The following is a 12,572-nucleotide window of genomic DNA, read 5'->3' on the forward strand; positions in this document are numbered from 1 at the left end:
TAATCAAATCTGCATTTTATCTGCATCTGATATTGATTCAGAATTCATTTCATTTGTTTTTCATTTCATTTGGATTTCATTCATGCTTGAATTTCAGCTGCTATCTCATTGTTCTTCATTTCCTATCTCAGAAATACAATCTGACTTCACACCAGGACCGGTCTGGGTGGGTACTGGACCTGCAACATTTGCTTTAGTAGTCTAATGCACTACCAACAAAGTTATTGCAGCTCCCAGAAATGAATAATACATACACTTAATGTAGCTGATTTGACAGTCCTTTTAGGTTCAAAGTAATGTCCCCAGCCCTGTGAATTCCTACCTTGGTCTCTCTACAAACTTTTCCAACAACATGACCTGATCTCCAAAGGACTTCATGGCTTCTCTTTTAGCAGACTCCAGCTGCTGATCAAACTCTGACTCTTTCATGGCAATTCTCATTCCCTAGAAATTATGATTCAGACATAACTATGAATGGCAAATTCAAATATGATAGACAATTAACTCACAATACATTTCTTTTCAAACTTTAGAAAATGATGCCAAAATAAAATCACAAACTGGAAGATTGAAGTTTAATTTGACTCCATTCTTTGGATTTTAAATGAGAAATCCTTACTCCCACCAAGTATGAAAAATGTTTAGTTCAGAAAAAAAAACAGAACTAGTTCTGACTCCTAAAAAACATTAAGATGACCATATTTTGCAAGAAGAAAATGCAATACTCATTCTGAAAAATAAATGCATAAAACAATCTGATGATTTCATTAAGTCAACAAAAAAGTAAAACTCACAAGTCATCAAAGCTCGATTTATTTAAAATAACTGTGTGTGTGTGTTTGTGTGCCCTAACAATACATATTAAAAGTATTACCTTTCCACCTCCTCCTCTGACTGCCTTGATCATCACAGGATAGCCAATCCTAGCAGCTTCCTTTTTCAATCTGCTATCTGACTGGTCCTCACCATGGTAACCTTCTATTATGGGAACCCCAGCAGCTGACATGATGGCTTTTGATGTGCTGTACAATATTAAGAACACTTTAGTCTTTAAGTAAAAATATGTGGCAGTGTCATGTCCCTGCATGTTTACCAGTTGTATATCTTTAAGTAAAAATATGTGGCAAAGTGTCATGTCCCTGCATGTTTACCAGTTGTATATCTTTAAGTGAAAATATGTGGCAGTGTCATGTCCCTGCATGTTTACCAGTTGTATATCTTTAAGTAAAAATATGTGGCAAAGTGTCATGTCCCTACATGTTTACCAGTTGTATATCTTTAAGTAAAAATATGTGGCAAAGTGTCATGTCCCCGCATGTTTACCAGTTGTATATCTTTAAGTAAAAATATGTGGCAAAGTGTCATGTCCCTACATGTTTACCAGTTGTATATCTTTAAGTACAAATACAATGCAAAGTTTTATGTCCCTGCATGTTTACCAGTTGTACCTCTTTAAGTAAAAATATGTAGCAAAGTGTCATGTCCTTGCATGTTTACCAGTTGTATATCTTTAAGTAAAAATATGTAGCAAAGTGTCATGTCCCTGCATGTTCACCAGTTGTATATCTTTAAGTACAAATATGTGACAAAGTGTCATGTCCCTGCATGTTTACCAGTTGTATATCTTTAAGTAAAAGTATGTGGCAGTGTCATGTTCCTGCATGTTCACCAGTTGTATATCTTTAAGTAAAATTATGTGGCAAAGTGTCATGTCCCTGCATGTTTACCAGTTGTATATCTTTAAGTAAAAATATGTGGCAAAGTGCCATGTCCCTACATGTTTACCAGTTGTATATCTTTAAGTAAAAATATGTGGCAATGTGACATGTCCCTGCATGTTTACCAGTTGTATATCTTTAAGTACCAATACAATGCAAAGTAGTATGTCCCTGCATGTTTACCAGTTGTATATCTTTAAGTAAAAATATGTGGCAAAGTGTCATGTCCCTGCATGTTTACCAGTTGTATATCTTTAAGTAAAAATATGTAGCAAAGTGTCATGTCCCTGCATGTTTACCAGTTGTATATCTTTAAGTAAAAATATGTGGCAAAGTGTCATGTCCCTGCATGTTTACCAGTTGTATATCTTTAAGTACAAATACAATGCAAAGTAGTATGTCCCTGCATGTTTACCAGTTGTATATCTTTAAGTAAAAATATGTGGCAAAGTGACATGTCCCTGCATGTTTACCAGCTGTATATCTTTAAGTAAAAATATGTGGCAGTGTCATGTTCCTGCATGTTTACCAGTTGTATATCTTTAAGTGAAAATATGTGGCAGTGTCATGTCCCTGCATGTTTACCAGTTGTATATCTTTAAGTAAAAATATGTGGCAAAGTGACATGTCCCTGCATGCTTACCAGTTGTATATCTTTAAGTACAAATACGTGGCAAAGTGTCATGTTCCTGCATGTTTACCAGCTGTATATCTTTAAGTAAAAATATGTGGCAAAGTGACATGTCCCTGCATGTTTACCAGTTGTATATCTTTAAGTAAAAATATGTGGCAAAGTGACATGTCCCTGCATGCTTACCAGTTGTATATCTTTAAGTACAAATACAATGCAAAGTAGTATGTCCCTGCATGTTTACCAGTTGTATATCTTTAAGTACAAATACGTGGCAAAGTGTCATGTCCCTGCATGTTTACCAGTTGTATATCTTTAAGTACAAATACGTGGCAAAGTGACATGTCCCTGCATGTTTACCAGTTGTATATCTTTAAGTACAAATACGTGGCAAAGTGTCATGTCCCTGCATGTTTACCAGTTGTATATCTTTAAGTACAAATACGTGGCAAAGTGTCATGTCCCTGCATGTTTACCAGCTGTATATCTTTAAGTACAAATATGTGGCAAAATGATATGTCCCTGCATGTTTACCAGTTGTATATCTTTAAGTACAAATACAATACAAAGTAGTATGTCCCTGCATGCTTACCAGTTGTATATCTTTAAGTAAAAATATGTGGCAAAGTGACATGTCCCTGCATGCTTACCAGTTGTATATCTTTAAGTACAAATACATGGCAAAGTGTCATGTCCCTGAATGTTTATCAGTTATTCAGTATGACCATCTCCATCACCCACTTTCGTAATCTGGGTATCAAAATTTGAAACATTTAATAAAGTTCAATGAACCTGTTCAGTTCTTATATTACAATGTAGTATATATACCTTGAATACTGTAGGATGATGCGAATAAACAAGGATGTAAGTACAGTAGTTCCATATTGGCAGAGTTGAGCTCTGTGATTATTTTTTTACAACTGGCAATCCAAAAACATTTAACAGACATAATTTTTAAAATTTTGTAAGGAAACTGAATTCCCAAAAATTTCATTCATGGTAACAGCAACATAGTAACCAGGTCAAGAGTCACACTGAACTTGACCTTTTACCAAACTGACTTCTCTCTCCCATCAAAATAGGGTAAAGTGACTGAAAACAGTGAGGGTAAATTAGTGCTAAACCTCGTAATTGCAAAGAAAGTTCATCAAAATTTAATATTTTACTGTCTCTGTGAGTTAAATAGTAATATAAATACAACACAATACTCTTTATATAAATTCTGAAAATATTACAAAAATGTTCAATCCTGATTCTGCCACAGAACTTCTTTAACAGCATCAGATGGTTGTCTTGAAAACAACTGTTTCACTAAGAAGTTCCTCATACCCAATGTCAAATCATCTCATCCCACTACAAGTTCTGGTAAAATATTAGACAAATTGATCAATCTCTTCAGTTTCAAAGGGATAAGGCCTCCAAGCTATGATATTGGCTCAAAATATTGTGAAAAATAATTCTTCATAAATCTAACTTCATTTATAACAGCAAAAAACAGTCAAAAATCTCTAATGGAATGTTGTTTAGAATGTTAGCAGATGTGATGACATCAAAAGCCGGTATCATGTGATTCTAATAAAACATAAAAATGCTTGAATTTCTGCCAAATCAAACTTTCTGTACATGATTTAACTGTCCCAATTAATGAGTGACAACATAAAAATTTCTTTAAAGAATCCTTGAATAAAATCTCAAATTCAGTGGTCTATTTGAAATGTCTATACCTAAATTTGGCTAAATTACAACAAATGTTAATTTTAAATGTTCAGTCTGAACAAAATTATTATCTAAAAATATGTGTAAAATCTGTTTTTATATGCATTTGACATACTGTAATGTGTTTATGCAGTACAACTCTGTGGTCCATCTGTTTAGTAATTGTATTTTACATTCTGTAATGTATTTATACAGTGTAACTCTGCAGTCCAGCTGTTTGATAATTACATTTTACATTCTGTAATGTATTTTTGCAGTGTAACTCTGCAGTCCAGCTGTTTGATAATTACATTTTACATTCTGTAATGTATTTCTACAGTGTAACTCTGTGCTCCAGCTGTTTGGTAATTACATTTTACATTCTGTAATGTATTTCTGCAGTGTAACTCTGTGGTCCAGCTGTTTGGTAATTGCAAATACACATATTTATGCTAGACATCTGAAAATATATTTGTTTACATTTAGACATGATTCTCTTCAACAGCACTGTGGAAAAGCAATACCTCACAATGATGACTTTAAAGAATTCAAGTTTAGTGAAAAAAGCTTTGTCAAGAGTGGACAATGAGTTGCTAGATCTACAAGATAATCAGAAGCAAATGAATACACCACTCTGACAAGACAACACAGTGACAAGACACCACATACCAATTTAAGGTAATGATTATCTCCTTTGTGATCAAATTAATCAGATTAACACATCACAGAGATAAGACACCATATACAAATTTAAGGCAATCATTATCTTATTTGGGATTAAATAAATCAGACACCACAGTGACTTGAGAAAACAGTGACAAGACTTGTCAATTTAAGGTAATCATTATCTCCTTTGTGATCAAATGAATCAGACAAGACACCAGTGACAAGGCACCATTTACCAATTTAAGATAATGATCATCTTTTTTATGATCACATGAATCAGATGAACACATCACAGTGACAAGACACCACAGTGACAAGACAAAAAAAATGGTAGATGTGACAGATTCCTACCTCTTGATACCCATGTCTCTGATGGCGGAAGCTGGTGGCCCAATAAAGATGACTCCCTCCTTGGCACACAGCTCAGCAAACTCCATATTCTCTGACAGAAAGCCATAGCCTGGATGAATGGCCTGAAACATCATCAGACATTATCATCATTACCATTTTGTAGACAAAAAAGTGAAGATGCACAAGATAACAAGACTGTGCCCACTATTAGTAAATATGGAAATTACCTTTGTAACTGATCAGTGTGGCTGCATGGACTTTGACACTAATAGCAAATAATGAAATTACCTTTGTAAGTGATCAATGTGGCTACATGGACTTTGACACTAATAGCAAATAATGAAATTACCTTTGTAACTGATCAATGTGGCTACATGGACTTTGACACTAATAGCAAATTATGAAATTACCTTTGTAACTGATCAATGTGGCTACATGGACTTTGACACTAATAGCAAATAATGAAATTACCTTTGTAAGTGATCAATGTGGCTACATGGACTTTGAGACTAATAGCAAATAATGAAATTACCTTTGTAACTGATCAATGTGGCTACATGGACTTTGACACTAATAGCAAATTATGAAATTACCTTTGTAACTGATCAATGTGGCTACATGGACTTTGACACTAATAGCAAATAATGAAATTACCTTTGTAAGTGATCAATGTGGCTACATGGATATTAAAATTGTATGGTCTGTTGTTTCTACTGCATACTGATGTTGAATGTAAAACCAAAGGACAAAAACTTTTTAAATATCAAAATGTATGCAGATAAATTGAGTCAGAAGAAAATGGAAAACATTTGGTCAAGATGCACTCATCCTATAAGGTACATATTAAAACAATATCAGGGAAGATTAACAGATGGTCAAATAAATAAACTATTAGAAGCTTCTAAGCAGAATTTTTGAGGGTATGTGTTAATAAACAAATACCTGTTAGCTCAATAAATATGGACCTAACAACTTTTTAAGCATGCCAGTATGACCAATGATGAAGAAATTTGTATGATGAATTTCAATACTGCTACTTCAATGGAAGAGTTGAAAACAGCAATTAAAGATTTAAAGAATGGTAGAAGCTGGGGCCCTGATCAATTTAATGAGTATATGGTATATGGCAAGGTTGTTCTAGAGCCATATCTACTCCATATCTGTAATGTAAATTTCAATAGTAGTTGCTTCTCAATATTTGGTCTCAGGGTATTGCTGTCATACCTATTCATAAGAAAGCCTCTGTAGAAAAGGTAGAAAATTACAGGGATATCACACTTTTGAGTTGTCATGGGTAAATTGTTTACTAGCATTCTGAATAATAGACTTGTTAATTGGTCATAGGTTCACTGAGTATTTGTCAAAGCTCAGACTAGTTCTAGGAAAAATATGTCCACATATTTTAAAAATACACGGACTAATATCTCATTATAAGGTTAGTTTCCTTCCTAAAGCATTCAAAGTTGTCAACAAGTTTAGGAATTTCCAAGTGAAAAACTAATATCCTACATTCTGATAGATGTAAACATGCTTAATTCCAATGATAATGACCTGAATATTTAATCCACAATCATGAAGAAATATTATCTATGTACACCAGGGGTGCACAATCCCCAGCCAGCGAACGTGTTCTGTCTGGCCCTCAAGGCAAATTAAAATATCACAGAAATCTGGCCCGTAAACAGTAATTATATTAAAGTACAAAATACAGATATACAAAACATATAATCATGGAGAAAATCCAACAAACAATACCAATTAAATATATATAACACTGGACTAAGGGTATCTCCTCAGATAATGAAAAATATATCTGCCATATATAACCCATTGCTTACTGACATGGAAAGCCATGTGGAATTGGGCATCACTGGTCCAGGATTTATTAAACAGTCAAGGTCTGAGGAAGTGTGGATAAACTGAGAACAATGGGAACATAAAGACATAAAACTTTTCTCATCTTTGTTCAAACACGGGCTAGATGACCAAATTATCCAAACGCTGGCAATCCAGAATCAGAAAATCTTCCAGAGCTAGGATACACAGGAGTCTCTCATCACATTTCAGCTATAAAAGTATTTGGATAGTGCAAGAGTGACAAAGTTTAGAAAATTCCTTTAGAAAATAAGGATGTCTGCCCATACTTAAATCAGGGAGATGGAAGAGATCACAATGTACCCAACTAAATCCTAGGTTTTGTATTATTTGCAATGTGCTGGAATATGAGTACCACTTTGTATTAGAATGCCAAGGTTATTTGCTCCTAAGAAAGAAAATTAAAAACTCTTATTTTGGAAAGGTCCAAATATGCTGAAATTTATTAAATTACTAAATTCCATCAAATCTAGAATCCAAGGAAATCATATTCATAAAGCACTAATGAAGCGCAATAATAAGATTAATGCAATTAAACATTACATAAAAAATGATTGATTGAATTCCTTATTAATTATTATTAATATCTTCATCTATACTCTTCTTTGAGCACTATATTGATACCACTTTTTCCATCTCCTCCTGAAAGAGCTCGTATTTATGCATGTGATGGAACAAAGAGATTCTAGTGTATTGTGCAAATCACTCTTTAATTGGTTGTATATTTTGTATCTTATTCCATGTATATATCGAAGCATGTGTGTGTGTGTGTGTGTGTGTGTGTGTCTTTAGTATCAACTGAATATTGGTATAAATGATATATTTGTTTCACTATATACATAAAAAATTAAACCATCATCTCTTTAACAAACTTCAATGTATATGTCCATGCATACTGATGGCAGATCAGCTAAATAAAGATCGCATTTAACAAATAATGTATTTTCAAGATACTAATTTTAAATTTCTGGAGATATTTGAATAAATGAAAGAATTTCAACACAAAAGAAATATATTTAATATTGATTTATTAGTGATATTTAAAAATGGAAACAATATTTTAATTTACCTATTTTAACTTACCTGTGCCCCTGACTGTTTTGCTACACTTATAATTTTCTCTTTGCACAAGTAACTTTGGCCTGCAGCTGGTGGACCAATGTGATAGGCTTCATCTGCCTAAGTAAAGTAATCAACAAAAGATATTCATGAAGTAATTATACTAACAAATTAAGTAAATAAGAAAACAAAAAGATAAAGCACATTTGCCAATTGCTCAATTAATCCATCAACTAAAGCAAATTTGGAAGTAGGAATCTATTTGGACAATTAATTAAACTGATCATGTTAAACTGATGATAAAAGACAGAAAGAACATCAAGAATAAAACAGTCAGAAACTTAGCAAAACTAAACAAATCAAATGGACCACTACATGATAAGAGTCTCAATTTTGTGGCCACAAAACTAGCTATGATGTCACAACATCAACGTAGTTGAGGCTATTATATAATCCTACACCGTACAACAAATAAGACTACTGTCAAAGACAAAAATATGACTGTAGTTAAAATCTACTTCCTAAACAGAGTTATGTTTTTCAGAAAGTTTGGCTAATGATAATGTTATAAAGGTAAATTACAATGTTATATTTAAGCTTACTGTACTTTGTCCACCATGACAGATAACATGAGATTGTCTAGTTAATTCCAAATTAGGCTTTCTATACCATGTACGGATATTCAACTATGTTATTCAACGCATACCATATTTACAATGATGTTTGCTATGGCCTTAAACAAAGGGCCTGATGTACTGCAGTTTGTTTTATGTAGCCTTAAACAATGGAACTTGTGCTGGGAAACCCAATTCAAGATGATTAGCAATCAGGGGACATAATTCCTCAAAATGATGACATGGAATGTTTACAGTCCACTCATCAGTATAAAGGTGCATAACAAAATATCATTCAAATCTGGTTTTCTAAAGTAAGTTGTGGCTGCAGAAACCAAACAGAAATAGGTTATCAGGGGCTGTAACTTTTCTAAATGATAATGTGGAATGCTGGAAATTAAACTCATTCAGTCTCATCAGTATAAATCTGTAAGTCATAAATTTATAGTGCAGAAACTAAAGTCAGGTGAATGGGCAGTCAGAAACACAGGAAATCAAACTCATTAAAGGTTTCAGCAATATACAGCCCCATACTAAATTTGGTTAAATCCAATAAACCTAGAACAAGCAATGCTACAGCAACTAAAGTCAGGAATATAAGCCATCACAAGGGATAACTTGAGTTACACTGGAAATCGTACTCATTCAAAGTCTTAACAGCATAAAGGCCACAATCAACACTTTAGAAACTGAAGTCAGGAGGGTGGGCAGTCAGTGCACATACCTCCTTTAATTGATGTTTTGGAACACTACAAATCAAATTCATTCAAGTCTTATCTATATAAAAACCCATACCACATTTGGTTCAAATCCAACAAACCTTTATAATATTATACTGTTGTAATAAAAGTCAGGATGACAATCAAATTAGGAAAAAAAAACTTTTGTAATTGATGTCACAGAATGCTGGAAATCAAACTCATTCAGTTGTTCTTCCAAGGCATATTAGAAAGGAATCTTACCACAGAAACACACAAGGAATTTTACCATGGAAACAAAGAATGAACTGTACCATGGAAACATGCAAGGAATTTTTGTCCGCATCACTGTACACAGCTACTGCTTTGATTCCAAGTCGTCTGGCTGTACGAATCACTCTACAGGCAATCTCACCTCGATTAGCAACCAATATCTTCTCAAGGGGAACAACTGAATAAACATAAAAATGAAGACACTTTGAAATGTGGCAACTTCATTGAACATTATGATATAAACAAGATGAAAGAAGTAGAATTCAATTGGTTGGCCACTCTGAAAAAAGAAAGAATATGATGCTTTAATGTAATACACAATTCTGCAACAGGCAAGGGAAAAGATCAATGATCCAAGGCAGGCATCAACTATGCTTTGTCCATTGGTATAGGTACATAACAGCTGTGGCCTCTCTGACAAGCAAGCCTCTATCTAGACAGTAATGACTGCTGGATAACCTATAGTTTGCTGTCTATAGGAGCGGGAAGTGAGGAATGCTCATTTTGTTCCTTTGTTTTGGTAGATTTCATATTTTAATCAGTCAATGGAACAGTATAAAGAGTGAGTCTATTTCATATTTACAAATGTCCAAGTGTTGATCCCAGAACCAGAAAAAGCAGGGATCATCCTGGGTTTTGCCAATGTCGCAAATTGCGATTTTTTTCTTCTTATTGGTGACAAAATATACCATCTGGCAATTTTTTTTGTTACAACCTTTTTGGCTGTTTAATTTGTACATACAGTCATGGATATGGAGTGGAGACATTCAAAGGTACCATGAAAGGAAGCCACAAACCTGAATACATAATGAGCTGGAATCTATCTGTTACATAAACAAATCCTTTGTATTGACAAACATTGTTACTTCATAATCCACTTATGTTGACATCTGGCCTGAGTACTGTATGGTGTGATACACTCAATCCTGCTACCAGAATATACCTACAATCGACCGACTTCTGAAGACGTGAATAGAAACAGCTACAATTAAATGAACGACGGCTAATCCTTCTGTTGTTTTTCTAAATGTACCAATAAAATAGCTTTGCTGAAACATCAGAGAAAACTTATTATTTCTGAAGCACCAATTGCTGTGCATAAATACAAAGCAAATGGAAAAAATCACAATCAGAATCATATACTGTCAACAGTGCAACTTTATCATGGGTAAATGAAAGTTTACCACTGCCTGTTCATCGTCTCATCCTAAGAGTAAGTTAACAAAATTAACATTTGGATTTAGTGCAAATTCATCAGACAACACATTTTCCCCATTTCTCCCTGTGGAAAGCATTATCCCTCCCCCTCCCAACATGCCCCCATTTCATATTCTGGTCAGCTGTGCCCAAACTCCACAAAAGTTAAAGATTAGACTCAGGACTCTTCGACATACTTCAAAGAAACTGCCTGTTCTACAGTGAGTGAAAGCACTAGTAATTGATTGACAAATAAACAATGACCTTTTTTGCTATGACTAACAATGCCTAAAATGGGTGTGAATTTATGTTAACAGTTCAAATGTGGTCTCAAGCTACATACATGTGATAACTATTCCCCACATTTTATATCCCACCTTATTTCCTTATTGTTAACTCATATATGCATATATACTGCTTACTAAATAACATATTTATTCCAAATGAGTTTTGGGGGGCACATATGCTCTGTGATATGTTTCTTCATTCCTTCCAATAATTTAATGATGGTAATTAATGCTTATATATACAGTACATAAAAGCCAGGTTTTGACTCGTGTTAAGTTTCTTTGGTGGGAATGGAGATCCTAGTTTGCTTGTCAAGAAAAAATCTACAGCATTCAGTGATCATTCTTGGGACTTAGGAAGCAATTCACTACAAGCAAAGCATGTAAAGCACGACAAAAATAAATTTCTGAACTCCTTGTTGACAGAGATGTACTTTGTGAAGCAAGCCATAAAAGGTGGGGAGGCATTTAATTCCTGAATGCATGAAATCGATGGTCGCATTATACGTCACTTATCTTACATTGGAAAAAACGTTCACAGGGTTTTAGTATTAAAATGTCATTAACTAAAGTTCCTTACAAAACTATTGTTTGGAAAATAATAAAGATAATATAGATTTGCTTAATACCTGATGTTTCTATTAAAAACATAAGAGAGAGAGAGAGAGAGAGAGAGAGAGAGAGAGAGAGACTGTAGATGTTAAGAAAGTATATATTTTAGATTTGATAATCCATTATTTCAGGTGTCAAGTCATTCTTGTGCAATAACTGTGTTGTGGGATGCAAAGACCATGGAAATAGTGCAAAACAGTCATGTAATGATTTATTTTGTAATAATATGGCTATATTGCTTATTGTCAATAAAGTAATAACTATCCCATCTTTTTCAATTGTCATTGCCTATTACATTAATAGACTTGGAAAAATATTCACTACTTGTTGTGGCAACATTTTTTGAAAGATGGTGACCAAACATTAAGGTTGGTGATTTTTTTGGAGACAACTTTTTAAAAGCCAGGACCATTCCTGAAAATTGTATCTCAAGAAGTCCCTACTGAGTCAAAAGGTGGGATCATTTAGAAAAAACATGGGTCACAAATATCCCTACCGGTTTCTTGTTTATTAATGTTTTTTTTAACACACTTCATTATCAGCCTCTGTGCCACAGGTCTCGTAGTCAGATTTGAATTTCTCATGCCTGAGTAACCATTCCTGCCAATAATTTATTTTGGCCACTTGAGTCTATGTCTTTTCTTCATTGTACATTTACTTTGGAAATAAATGCAGCAGTGTTTCTTTCTCAAGATTTCATCCTCTCTTTAATTTTTCTATCCATCATCTTCAACCATGTGCTCTCAACTGGTGCCTAAGCTAATTAAAATCAGCATACATTTCTGACAGCAAATGAAGCTGTCTTTAGGCAATATTCTTGCACCAAAGAGGAAAAGTAAAGGTCAATGGTGCTGCCATAATAAATGGACACTGATGTCCACAAAAATAATGCTTTA

At 33.9% G+C, this 12,572-nt stretch overlaps 1 protein-coding gene across 1 annotated transcript in view; it reads right to left on the reverse strand.

Annotated features, from left to right (window-relative positions):
• The window catches only part of LOC149775153 (methylcrotonoyl-CoA carboxylase subunit alpha, mitochondrial-like), a 70,599-nt gene that overhangs the window by 49,928 nt on the left and 8,099 nt on the right, over window positions 1–12,572 (reverse strand). The window contains exons 3-7 of the mRNA XM_089943083.1: window positions 9,622–9,758; window positions 8,020–8,115; window positions 5,062–5,183; window positions 875–1,022; window positions 323–444 (exon numbers count right to left, since the gene is read on the reverse strand). Coding sequence (XP_089799209.1) covers window positions 323–444; window positions 875–1,022; window positions 5,062–5,183; window positions 8,020–8,115; window positions 9,622–9,758 — 625 coding nt within the window. The remainder of the gene's footprint in view (window positions 1–322; window positions 445–874; window positions 1,023–5,061; window positions 5,184–8,019; window positions 8,116–9,621; window positions 9,759–12,572) is intronic.

Source organism: Sinohyriopsis cumingii, chromosome 19 (genome assembly GCF_028554795.1).
Source record: "Sinohyriopsis cumingii isolate HCF-2022 chromosome 19, ASM2855479v2, whole genome shotgun sequence".
NCBI lineage: Eukaryota > Metazoa > Mollusca > Bivalvia > Unionida > Unionidae > Sinohyriopsis > Sinohyriopsis cumingii.